This window comes from Volvox carteri (assembly GCF_000143455.1).
Source record: "Volvox carteri f. nagariensis unplaced genomic scaffold VOLCAscaffold_59, whole genome shotgun sequence".
NCBI classification, from domain to species: Eukaryota; Viridiplantae; Chlorophyta; class Chlorophyceae; order Chlamydomonadales; family Volvocaceae; genus Volvox; species Volvox carteri.
In genome coordinates, this window is record NW_003307602.1 from 275,445 (window position 1) to 287,944 (window position 12,500).

The following is a 12,500-nucleotide window of genomic DNA, read 5'->3' on the forward strand; positions in this document are numbered from 1 at the left end:
CGGCGGTGGCGGCGTCAAGGGCTGCCGCGTCAGCGGGTACGGCATCATCATTCACAGTTGGGATATCCGCCACATGGTCGTCGTACATTACACCCGGCAGTAGTTGACCGCCTGCGTCAGCGGCGACATGTACGTCACCCTCCCGTATCGCACCGCTGCCAGAACCGCAGCTGGCTTCGGCTGCCGCCGCCGCCCCGGAATGCACCGCCGCTATTGCTGCTACAGCTGCTCCCGCCGCTGCCGCCGCCCCACGCTGCACCTTGATGTCGGTCCTGATGGGCCCTACAACTGCGTCAGCTGCCACCTCGTCGATGACCTCCCAGGCAGTAGCAGCGGCCCCTTCAGCGGCGGCAGGCGCGACAGCCTCCTCAGCCGCCACAGTGGACGCGCCGCCGCCCAACACGGCTACTGCCCAAGCACCGGAGCCTCCAACCGCCCAACACTGAGAACCCTGTGCAGCGCCCACGGGTGCGACATCGCCACTGACGGCAGTAGCAGCCGCCGCAGTAGCAGCATTGGCCGCGACCCCGCCGGGAGCAGCACCACGAGCACCGGTCACGGCCCCCTCGGCAGTAGCACCGGCAGTAGCAGTGAAAGCAGCAACGGCGCCACTGGCAACGGCGCCGGCAGGCAAGATCTCCCTCTGGTGCGATGAAACTGCAACATCCCGACTCTCCCGCTGCTGCTGCTGCTGCTGCTGCTGCTGTAACTCCAGGAGGCTGCCATCGGCAACTGTCTCAGCCGCCGCCATCGCTGTCCGCAACCCAGGCTCGGACTGCTCTGGGGTTGACTTCAGAAGTAGCTGCTGCTGCTGCTGTTGCTGCTGCTGTTGCTGCTGCTGTTGCTGCTGCGGTGGCACTGGCGGCAGTGATGACGGCGACGGCGGCGGCGGCGGCTTCAATGCCTCTTCCGTCTGCTGCGGTAGAGGTGAGTGTGGTAAGGGGGGCAGCGGCGGCTGATCCAAGAGCTGTGTCTCCTGCCCCAGCGCCAAGTCGTTTTGGTGCTGCTTCTGCTGCGGCTGTTGCGGCAGCGGTAGCGCTGGCGCCAGTAGTCCCTGTAACCCCGGCTGCTGCTGCTGCTGTAGTTGCGCAGGCGCCTGCAGCTGCGGAGGCTCCGCCGATTGTTGTTGTTGGTCGTGGTGCTGCTGCTGCAGTGGCAACGGTGGGGGCGGCTCCAGTACCTCCGAAGGCTGCTGCAGCTCTAGCTGCTGTTGCTGCTTGTGTTGCTGCCCATTATGCTGCTGCTGATGATGAGTATAAGGCAGAGGCAGCGGCGCCGGCGGCGACGGAGGCACGTGCAACGTTAGCGGCTGGTCTTGCCGCTGCAGTACTGCATCCGCAAGCTGCCATTCCAGCACCTGCTCCGCTGCCTGGCACCCCACGACCCCCGCTCCCTGCAGCAGTTCGCCCGCTGCCTGAGTGTGCTCCTCAGCGTGCTGCTGCTGATCCGTTTGCTGCTGATCCGTTTGCTGCTGATCCGTTTGCTGCTGCTGCGGCGGCGGCGGCGGCGGCGGCTGCTCTGCTTGTTGCCAGTCCATCAACGGCTCCTGAGGCAGCGACGGCAACGGTGGCAGTGGCGCCTGCGGCGTCGACAACAAAGGCTCAAAATATGCGCCAATCGCCTCTGCGACGACGTTAGAAGGCTGCGGCAAGGGAAGCTGAACCTCCTCGTCGCCGGCGGCGGCGGCGACGGCGGCGGCACCAGCCGCAGCGGAGGATATGGAACCGGCGGCAAGTACGGGTTCCGGGATGCATCCGCCGACGACAGAAGCAGCTGCGGTGGCGGGTAGCGGCGCTGAGTACGGCGAAGGGGTCAACAAAGTCAACCCAGAGATGGATAGGAGAGGGTCTGAAGGGCCACCCATCATGGAGGCGAGGTCGATTCCGTACGTGCTGCCGTACGTGTTGCCGTACGGCTCCATCAAACGGAGGTTGCTGCTGACATCGCAGACGTCTTGCAGCCCGTAACTCAAGGGACCGTTCATTGGGTACAGGCCGCCGCCGTTGACGGCGGCGGAAAGACCGCCGTTAGCAGCGGCGGCGGCGGCGGCACCTGGCGGTGAGGGTGGCGCCAGCGGCGCCGCCACGACGCTGTCGTCGACTGCTTCTATTGCAATGGCGGCGGCGGCGGCAGCTGCCCCCACCCCTACCGCTGCCGCCTCCGCCACTTCCTGACAGTACAAATCCGCATCAACTGCGGGGCAAATAAACGGAGAAAACGTTGCTGGGACGGCACTCGATCGTTCGGTCGGCCCTGGCTGTACGGCTGTGTACGGCGTCATTGGCGTCGCGAAGAACGGCTGGGGCCCGCCGGCGCCGCCAGGTTCTACGAGCGACGGGACGGCGTGCAAAACCTCCTCCCTGCACTCGTCCGGCGCCATATCGCCACCGTGCGCGGCTGCATCAATGCCCGTTGCACCTGCGACCAGCTCGGCGCCTGTGGCGGCGGCGACGGCCATCAGTGACACGGCTGTCACGTCTGTAGCATCCGGTGGTGTCGCCGCGCTTTCGCTGCCACCGCCGCCACCGCAATCGCTGGCGGCTTGAGGTATGCCGTCTCCTCCGTCTCCGCCGCCGCTACCATCCGCAAGGTCGGCAGCTGCGCCGTCGCTAGACAGCCGCTCCCAAAGCCCCATCAAGCCCTCTCCCAGCTCCCCCGCCGGCACTTTTGCAGGAACTCTGCTTTTCCCAGGGCCGCGTCCGCGTCCGCGGCTACGTCCTTGTCCATGGCCCCTGCCACGGGACCGCCCCCGCCCCCGCCCTCCCCCCCGGCTGCGTCCGCGACCCTGACCCTCGCCCTGACCCTGTAGTCCCTCCGACACGGGATATTCAATGACAGACCCCAGGTGACGCCTCCCAGCGCCGCCGGCGCTGCTCCCGTCGGCATTCTCGCTGATAATGATCTCCAATGATGCGCCGGCAGAGCCGCTGCTGTGCGGCAATGGTGGCGGCAGCAGCGGCAGCGGCGCCGCCGCTGCTGATAATGTTGCATGCTCGCTGCCGCTAACGCCGTCCGTAGCTTCCGCTGCCTCGCTACCCCCGGCGGAGGAGGAAGGTGGAAGCAGCGGCGGCGGCAGTGGCGGCGGCGGCCGCCGCCGCGGCCAGCTGCTCGGCGGCAGCTGCGCCGCCAATAGGGCGCCGGAGGTGCTTGCAGTACAGCACTCGTCCAACTGGCTGCGCGCAGTACGGCCCTGGCGGAGGGCAACGAGGGTCCTCCGCGGCAAGCAGCGCCGACGGCGGCGGCAAGTCCAATCGGTACGACGACATCTCCTTCGCCGCAAGCAAACTTGCCTCGGCGGGCATGTAGCCCAAGCTGTCCAGCCACATCGCCGCCGCCGCAGCGACGCTCGCACCCGCGCGCGCGGCGGCCTCCGCCGCCGTCAGTCTCGGATGCCTGCCGCGTCGCTTGTACAACAGATCCGGCTTGTACGTCACCATGTCGTATGCGGCGGCGGGCGTAAGGCTCAGCAAAATGTTACGGACGCCTACGCACGACAATGCATCTTCCAGGACGCGAAGCAGCTGGACCGCCAGGCCGGGGCTTCGAGCAGCAAAGCGTGGATGTACAGCGGGCACGTGCACCTGAGACGGGCAATAGGCGGTGGCGGCGGCGGCGGCAGCGGCGGTACGACACAGGTGCTGGCGGGGGGCCGTACGGCAACAAAAAAACATGCGGGCATAACATCCGGAAACTGTACGACGCCGTATACACAAAGTACTGACGTGTACATGCAAATCACGTGTATACACATGCTCACCACTGCGACGCCAGCACCGTACACATGTACAAGTACAACGCCGCTAATCTGCTCGTCCACCCAGAGCAAGGCGGCCAGCTGTACACCCCCACGCTCAATCTCATGCCGTACAGCCAGGCCAACGCCGCCTGCCGCGCTGCCGCCGGCGGCTCCGCCTCCGCCTCCGCTCTCGCCTCCGTCGCTCCCGATAGCAGCATCCTTGAAGGCCCCGTCGCCGCTGCGGCCATCGCCACCGCTGCCGCCGCCGCCGCTGCAGCGGATGCTGTCCGGCACCGGGCCCCAGGACAGCCCTCCAAGGCGGCCGCCAGCCGTCCTCCAGGACGGATCAAGACCCACCAGGGCTCCGCCGCCGCCACCTCCGCCACCGACGGCGGCAGGCGCATCCAAGCAAGCTTCCAGATCCTTCAGGAGCCCATCCACATCGATGTACGGCTGCTGCTGCGGCTCCTGCGAATCGTCCTTCTGTAGAAGGGGTAGGATTAGGACCGCACCGCCAATAACAGCTTTTGGTGCTCCAAACGAACCCTACCCATGGCGCAACAAAAAAAAAGCTGTTCCGTGCTTTCCGTGCAACCAGAAAGGCCGGCGAGCCGTCCGCATACCCACCGTATGGTACGGTGCTGTACCGCCCAAGAGCCCGAGACCGCTACCCTGACTCTTACCTCTCCTGCACGTGCCTCAATCCCGCACACTCCATCTGCATCGCCGCCGCCAGCGTTTCCACCGCGGCTCAAGGCGTTGGCGGCGGCGGCGGCGCCCGCAGCCGGCGGCGGTGGCAGCGGCGGCCAGAGCTCCACCAGCTGCCACTCCAGGGAAGCCTCGGCGGCCAAACCCAGCGCCGCCGGGTTGCATTCCACTTGCATGCAGCCCTTCTCTCGCAACCAACGCAGACATCGCAATACCGCATCGCATTCGGCGCTGCACACAAACTCGGCCCCAGGTTGGTGACCCATGGGTCGTTCTAGGACTGGGCCTGTTGGTTGTCCATCAGAAGACAATGGTTTCGGTTCCCCTCCAGGAAGGACCTTTCCCGCTGCTCCTCCGACGCAGGCAAGTAGGAGTGTGCCAGGATCCCCGCCGCCGCCATTAGCAGCGGCAGCGGTGGTGGTGGCGGCGGCGGCGGATCGCGACGGGCCTGTGCCTGCTGCGGCACTCGCCGCTGCGTAGGGGTCATTGGCTAGGAGCCACGGCGCGGGTGTGCCAGGCAGTAGCAGCTGCTGCTGTCGGTCCTGTACGGACGCTAGCTCGTCCAGGCCGAGCTGATGCCGCCCACGGTCCATGCCCCCCAGGTACGCCGTCAAGCAGCTCACGTGGCAGAGGCGGCCGCAGCAGATACAACGCACGGCACAGTTATACGATATGGTGTTACAATGCTCCATTTCGTCCGTGGCATCGGCCACGGACGCAGTGGCCATGGGGATAGCACCCGCGCTTGCGGTGGGCGCGACTAGCTCCTTGGACTCCGCCGCCGCCGCCGCCACTACACGGGCAGCGACGACCGCCGCACCGGGCGCAGTCGGCGGCGTCGGCGGCGACGGCAACGATTGCAGCAGCGCCAGCGCGGAGAGCACCTCCGCAGTCGGTGCATTGATCTGCAGCTGCTGCTGCGGCGGCGGCGGCGGCGGCGGCTGTCGTGCTGGCGGTAACTGCGGATGCCTGCTAGCGGCAGCGTCTGGTACTGCCACATCTGCTGCCGCAATTGGTACTGCCACGGCATCCACACTACTAGCGGCCGCCTGTGCGCACTCTACGGCGGCGCCGCCGCCAGCTCCGGATCGAGGAACGTAGCGTCAGGCCGCAGGGACGCCGCGGCGCACGCCACGTCCCCCAGAGACCATACACGCCGACTGCAATCGCCTGTCGCGGGTGCCGGCTCCAGCGTGTGCGTGTGCGTGTGTATGTGCATCTCCCCCGGCGCACCGTCCCCATCATCTCCCCCCTCAGGCAGCAACGACTCAGGCAGCAACAACTGCGCCACCGGCGGCAGCTCTGACGGCTGCGACGATGAGGCAGGAGGCCCGAATGGCGCCTGAGCTGCCGCCGCCACCGCTGTTGCGGCGGCGGCATCCGGCCGTAGCTCAAGGTTGCGCTGGGGAGGTGCAGACGTCGGCTCTTGTTGCGCCGCCGCCGCTGCACCCGCCGTAACGGCGGCAGCACCAGCCTCCCGATCCTCTGGCCTGACGTCGACGTCGACGGCGGGGCCACTACCGCGCTTGACAGCGGCAGCGCCTAACGGGGCACCATCAGCCTGGTGGAGAAGGAACGACCCGGGACACAAGAGCAGCGCCACACAGGCCGCGTCACAACCCCCCAAATAGACCATTATCAGCCGTTCCATAGGTGAAAAAATCAACGCAAGTTAACCAGCTCGCAGCTCGCAGAGCAAAGGCGTTTCGTAACGCCCTCTGGAATGGATGCCCCGGGGAGCAGCGCCTTAAGAAAGGTCAACGATAAAACGGCGACAAAACCCTAAGGTCAAGATAAAAAAAGCAATAATTAATTACACAAGACAAATGATGGATGTGATGTCACAAGGACCGGCCCTGCAGGTGGTGGTGGGGCTTACCTGAAGATCGCCGCCGTCGGGCACTGAGGGGCCACCGCCGCTGCCGTCACCTTTAACCCCACTGCCGCCGCCGTCACGGACGCCGTCGCCGTCGCCGCCACCGCCACCGACGCCGCCGTCGCCGCCGCCGTCACGGACGCCGTCGCCGTCACCACCCAACATCCACGACAGGTCCTCATTCAGAAACTGCGTCTTCGTATAGATGTCGTAGATGGGCCTGCGCATGGCGCGTATGTCTGTATGTACATTATTTGTTACTCACCCAGAAGGACCTGAGTGCAGAAAGGACTAAAAGCTTTGCGAAATACGCAATGCGTCGCAGTGCAGCGCATGGGTGCAGCATACCAGTCGCGAGGACGACCGCAGGTGAGCATTTCTCTATGCTGCTGGCATATATATATATATATATATATATATATATATATATATATATATATATATACACACACAAACACACACACACACAAACACACACAAACACACACATATATATATGTGTGTGTGTTTGTGTGTGTGTTTGTGCATGTGTGTGCATGCGTGTGCGCGTGTGTGTTCTTTACACCTCCTAGCGTTGCGTTATACCCTCCAAAGGTGTAACCTGGGGGGGGTATGGGGGTGGCCCGTACATACGTACATACCTGGAGCCATGAGGGAGGTGAGGTGATGGGGAGGGGGCCACAACCTAGGGCCCTGAGGGGGCCGAGGGGGCCGAGGAGGCTGTGCGAGGAAGATAGATATTGTGAACACGCATATATGTTTATGTGTGTATATATACATATGCACATATACACGCACCGGCTACACCATCCCCATATAAGGAACAAAGCAGCCCGCCAGCCCAGCCGCCCCAACACCCCATCCAAGCGCAGCGCGGCCAGGCGAGACTCACCGCTTTGCTCCCGATGTACCGCTGTTGCCTGACGCGCCGCGCGACCCGAAGGCAACCCCCCACGGTGACCGCGGCCCTGCGCCGCCGCTGCCGCCGTCGTCGCTCCCGCCGCCGCCGCCGCCTGCGCTCTCCGCTGCCGCATCAACTCCAGCCGCTCGACAGCACTTAAACGCGGCCTGGCGGGTTTTGGCGCTGTAGCTGCGGCGTCCGGTGGGGCCGCCGCCGCCGCCGCTGCCGCAGCTGCTGCTTCTGCTTGCAGCGCAGAATCCCGCTCTGCTGCTGGCGGCATGGACTCTCGTACACACGTCGCGGGGGCCTGTGCCAATCCAAGCCTAGGCTCCGGAGCGGCTGCGGCTGCTGCTGCTGCGGGTTGTGGCGGTGGCGGTGGTCCTGGTCCGGATGCTGGCGGAGCTGCCGGCAGGCCATCCGATGCGGATGGGGGATCCAAGGCTATAAGCCCCACCTCGAATTCGTGCTGGTGCTGTTGTAGTAGCTGGTGCTGGTGCTGGTGGTACTTTTCCGGGTCAGGCGCCAATGGCTGCCGCTGCTGTAGTAGTGGTGACGGCTGCAGTGGCAACGGCTGCGGCGGCAGCAGTAGTGGATGTTCTTGTTGCAATGGCGGCAGTAGCTGCTCCTCCTGCGAAAACGGCAGTAGGTGTCCCTGATCGGACTGCTGCAACTGAAAAGGCATCTGCTGCTGCTGTAGCTGCTGCAGTAGCTCCAACGCGGGCATATGGGGGTCAATCGACAGCGGCTGTAGCACCCCTGGAGCTGCGGTACCGCCTTGATGTCGTACAGGTCCACCAGCCGGTAACGCAGCGGCGACGCCGGCAGCGATATCCGGCCGGCCGGGCGCCCCGCTCTGAACATGCTGAGCCGCATCCCCAATCGCCTCCACGTCAGGAGACACGGCACCTGCGGCGCTTAAAGCTGCAGCAGTGCCGTCGCCGCTGAAGTTGCCGACCGCCATACTACTGGACGCCTGCCTGGCGAAATTTCCGCAGTACGGCACCTCTTGCAGCTGTTGCTGTCGTTGCAGCTGCTCGATTTGCATAATTTGCTGTTTAAGCTGCATGGTGCGCCGATGCAGGAAAGCCGTCAGTGCGACGATCTGCCCCGGCGGCAGCGCTGACGGAGGCCCGCCGCCGCCGCCGCCGTTCGTGTTAACCGCCGCCACCAGGGCGGCTGCGAAGGCCGGCACGAAGACCGCCGCTGGGTTGACTGACGGACCGGGCGCGCACGGCAAGCGCGTGAACGGGTCCGAGCAGCCGCCGCCGCCGCCAGGGCCGCCGCCAGGGCCGCCGGTGCTGGTCCACGGAAACATCTGGGATTGCCCCGGTATGGTCGACGCCGTCGACACGACGGCAGCGGCTGCTGTTGCAGCGGCGCCTCCTACACAAGGCCGAAATGTTCAACGTCACCAGGGAACAAGATACGGGCAGGCAATAGCGCGGCAAGGCGGCAGGTCATGCAGGTGCACAGGAGCTTTGTGGCCATCCATACGCCGGCCAGCCAGCCAGCGGGAGGAAAACATCTTACACATCCAGCCAGCTGCCGGGATGGTGGTGGTGGTGGTGATGGAAAGATGAACCACTGGCGAATGAAGCAGCGAATGTTCGCCGGTGGGTGGGGATAAAACAGCAACATGACTTGTACAGAGCAACACCTGCAGCATACCTAGAGTAAGTATGGGGCCTTGAGATTGGGCCTGGCCGCCCGACGTAAGACTGTCGTTCCGCGACCACATGACTGACCCGTGGGTCGCGAGCGATCGCATTCCCGCTGCTGAGGAAGACGACGTCGAGGCGGCCCGTAAGGCCAGGCGGTCCGGCAGCAGCGGACCTTTGGAACGCGGCCCCGGCGGTAGCAGTCCTGGTGGTGCTCCTCCTCTTCCTCCTCCTCCTCCGGCCGCTGCTGCTCCTCCTCCTCCTCCGCCTCTCACAAAGCTCTGGTCCGGTCCCGTACGTCGCGACGACAGCGATCGCGACGGCGGCGGTAACGGCTGGAGGGCTGTAATGTGAACCGCAGCCTGTACGGCGGTGGTAGTACCTACCGGTTGCGGCTGCTGCTGCTGCTGCGGTGGACTATTAACTTGCAGCACCCCAAAAATGCTGTAGGGGCTGGGTCCGCCTGGAGGGTCGCCGCCGCCGTCGTCGTCGTCACCGCCGCAGAGAAGTTGCGTGAAGGACGGCGGCGCAACGAAAGGGGCAGCTCCTGCTGCTCCTGCTGCCGCCATGCGGTCATCGTCAGGTCCTGCAACGCGGCTCCGCTTGGCCTGGGGCTCCAGGGGCGGCTCTACCTCAAGCTCATTTCGATCAGGCTGCTGTTGTTGCTGCTGCTGCTGGTGGCAGTGGTGGGCTAGCGGCTGGCAGTGTGGCGGTTCGCGGCTTTGGAGCTGCTGCCATCGCTGCTCCTGCTCCTGGTCCAGCCGCTGCTGTTGCGGCGGCTGATCCAAGAGCTGTGTCTCCTGCCCCAGGCCAAGTCGTTTTGGTGCTGCTTCTGCTGCGGCTGTTGCGGCAGCGGTAGCGCTGGCGCCAGTAGTCCCTGTAACCCCGGATGCTGCTGCTGCTGTAGTTGCGCAGGCGCCTGCAGCTGCAGAGGCTCCGCCGACTGTTGTTGTTGGTCGTGCTGCTGCTGCTGCTGCAGTGGCAACGGTGGGGGCGGCTCCAGTACCTCCGAAGGCTGCTGCAGCTCCAGTTGATGCTGCTGCTGCTTGTGTTGCTGCCCATTATGCTGCTTCTGTTGCTTGTAGAGATGTGCAGCAAGCAGTTGTAGCGCAATACGCCGGGCTGCAATAAGACAAAACGCAACGCGTTGAGCCGCCGTATATGGGACTTATGGCCGTGTGTGGGGCTTATGGCGCTGTACTGTACTGTTCGGGTGGGTTTGCCCTGGGACGTTGGCTAGCAGCCAGCCGGTCGGGATTGGGCAGGTGTGCCGGCTCTCGGCACACGCGGACTGTATGCAACATTAATGGTGGGCACAATATCAACACTGCGAGAGGCCCGACCCACATCCCCACTCGCATCCTCACCGTCCAAGCGACTTTCGGGGTCTGCAACACCCTCTGAAGCAATTCCCGTAGCGGCCAGTTCAGCTCGGGATCGCGGCGCGGATTGGGCAAGACCTCCACATCAAGACGCTGTTCAAGCTCCAGAGGACTGTCGGCGCTGGCGGCATGGCGTTGGCATTGCTCCAGGAGGGGCCATGGGGCTGCTGGTGCCGGTGCTGCCGCTAGTGCCGGTGCTGGCGCCCCATGGGTTGTCCGGCCCTGCGGATTGGGACACGCAGACCATGCGCATGGCAAGAGCTGCTTTGTCTTGGTCAAAGAAGGATGACTGCGGATGACTGAGGGTGCATTGCATGTCTGAAGGAGGCCCCCTAGCGCCTCAGTTCGCTGGTTCAAGACAGGCAAAGATTGGCGCCTCGACGGATTTGAAAGCCGTTGAAGATGCCCCGTCTGGGGCGCAAATCCTAATGGGCCCGCGGTCAGCACGGGCGAATCACTGTCGCGTGGTGCGCAGATAGGAGCGAGTGGGTGACGCAACGTTTGTGCTTGTGCGCCGTCCGCACACGCATGACGACAACCCCCCTCCCACCTGGTCTAACCTCCCCTCCCACCTTCCCTCTCCAACCTGTTCTGCAGCCACCCGACTCGTCATCATCCGCCATACAGCAAGCTGTGCCACATCGCCTCGGCGCTGCTCCGTGGCCGGGACCGCCGCCGGCCCAGCGGCCAGCGCAGCTGAGCGACCCACTGGTCTGCCGCTGCCGTTGCCAGACGCTCCGCTTAAGAGGGGCACGGTCGGTACCGCCGCGCCCAAAGCATGCCATGTGTTTGCATAAGCTGGCACGGACGTTACTAGGTAGCAGCCCTCGCCGCAGAAAACACAGCGACACGCGGGGCAGTACCAGTCGGCCTGGCGGCCTGGACACTCCTCGGAGGCCGCCATGCAGCGGGCATGAACGAGCAGCGGTTGTGGCGGCGGTGGGAGCTGTGCAGCTCCGGAAGCTGATGTTCCTGCGCCGTCTTCAGCTGCTGCTAACGTTAGTGCGGATTGCTGGGCAGGAGCGATGTGGGTCGCATGGTAAGAGACTGAAGGTGCTGGTGCTGAAACAGCGGCGGCGGCGCGTGCGCCACGGTAACCGTCGCCTGTTCGGCGTCGAGCAAGTTGGGGGCCGGGCTGGTCCACAACAGGCTGATGCAGCGTGGGCTCAGCGCCACTGCTTCTGCCGCGGTCTGGTGGTCCACTGCAATGAGCCTCCAGGCAGCGACGGTGATAGCACGCACCGCATGCATCGCACGAGATGAGGTCGCCCTGTATGCATGAGGTGGTAAGGTGGGTTTGGAAAACAGTGATTAAGGCACCGCCTTGAGAGGCCAGGGTGTAGCAAGGAGCACAGCCGACGTTGTACTTGGTGATTACATGATCAGCTCCTCAAGTAATGGATCGCTACCCGATAAAACCGCTGCGTGTGATTGCTCACCTCTTCATGGCAAGCTCGACAATAGAACTTGTCCATACCGGCGCCCAGCTAAACTACCCCAGCAGGGTCAGGTTTTGCCAGGTTGGGAGGCAAAACATAGCTGCCACGAACTTTACCAGCACGGGGCTGGCTTTGGACAAAATCTCAGAAAAACAACGCAAAGACGCAATCCGCCCAGGTTGCCCAGGTCCCCTGTGCCTTGCTTAGCTCCACAGGTATGATTGCTGCTTTTGCCAGGGTCCTATATTTGTGGACAACTTGCACGCATCTCCTGTCGTGCCCAAGCAAAGCGTGAAGACTTCTCCGCCTGCCCCAAAATGCGTTGACTAATTCTGCCTATGTTGTGGAGCCTTATGATAAAGGATTTCAAACTTTAACAACTCGTCAAATCGTCGGGACCTGGGAACTTATGATTTAGCAGCCTTGTGACCAACCGGTGGGTGAATTCGTAGGCAAAACACCTTTACCACATCCATCTAATATATTCTGCAAAACAGAAATGATGATGCGGCACTTGCAGAGAACCATCATAGTGTTGCCGTCCCATGTCGACGAATACGACAGTTGTCATTACATTTTTCCGCTCATCTTCAACGCTTCTGTTATGCGCCATGATTCCCCTGCTAAGTATCGAGTTGCCGCGAAGACATCCTCTGCCTTTAACTTTCATCAGCCTGCCTCTCGCGTTGGGCTGCGGTGCGTGCCGTCCAAACGACCGTTGTTGCACGGTGATATTATTGATACGCAATAAAGCACGTGTGTTCTGTCCTTCGTTGGTATATGGATCCTCATGCAACCAT

At 63.6% G+C, this 12,500-nt stretch overlaps 1 protein-coding gene across 1 annotated transcript in view; it reads right to left on the reverse strand.

The window, feature by feature from the left end:
- Positions 1-11,736, reverse strand: part of VOLCADRAFT_97244 (uncharacterized protein) — a gene marked incomplete at both ends in the record, with an annotated part of 18,422 nt that extends 6,686 nt beyond the window's left edge. The window contains 16 exons of the mRNA XM_002956261.1: positions 154-316; positions 1,702-1,794; positions 2,150-2,930; positions 3,037-3,581; positions 3,758-4,219; positions 4,420-5,525; positions 5,678-6,005; positions 6,962-7,013; positions 7,119-7,623; positions 8,017-8,604; positions 8,967-8,997; positions 9,266-9,550; positions 10,247-10,483; positions 10,812-11,365; positions 11,504-11,531; positions 11,701-11,736. Of these exons, the coding sequence (XP_002956307.1) occupies positions 154-316; positions 1,702-1,794; positions 2,150-2,930; positions 3,037-3,581; positions 3,758-4,219; positions 4,420-5,525; positions 5,678-6,005; positions 6,962-7,013; positions 7,119-7,623; positions 8,017-8,604; positions 8,967-8,997; positions 9,266-9,550; positions 10,247-10,483; positions 10,812-11,365; positions 11,504-11,531; positions 11,701-11,736 (5,794 nt within the window). The remainder of the gene's footprint in view (positions 1-153; positions 317-1,701; positions 1,795-2,149; positions 2,931-3,036; positions 3,582-3,757; positions 4,220-4,419; positions 5,526-5,677; positions 6,006-6,961; positions 7,014-7,118; positions 7,624-8,016; positions 8,605-8,966; positions 8,998-9,265; positions 9,551-10,246; positions 10,484-10,811; positions 11,366-11,503; positions 11,532-11,700) is intronic.
- Between the last annotated feature and the right edge of the window lie 764 nt (positions 11,737-12,500).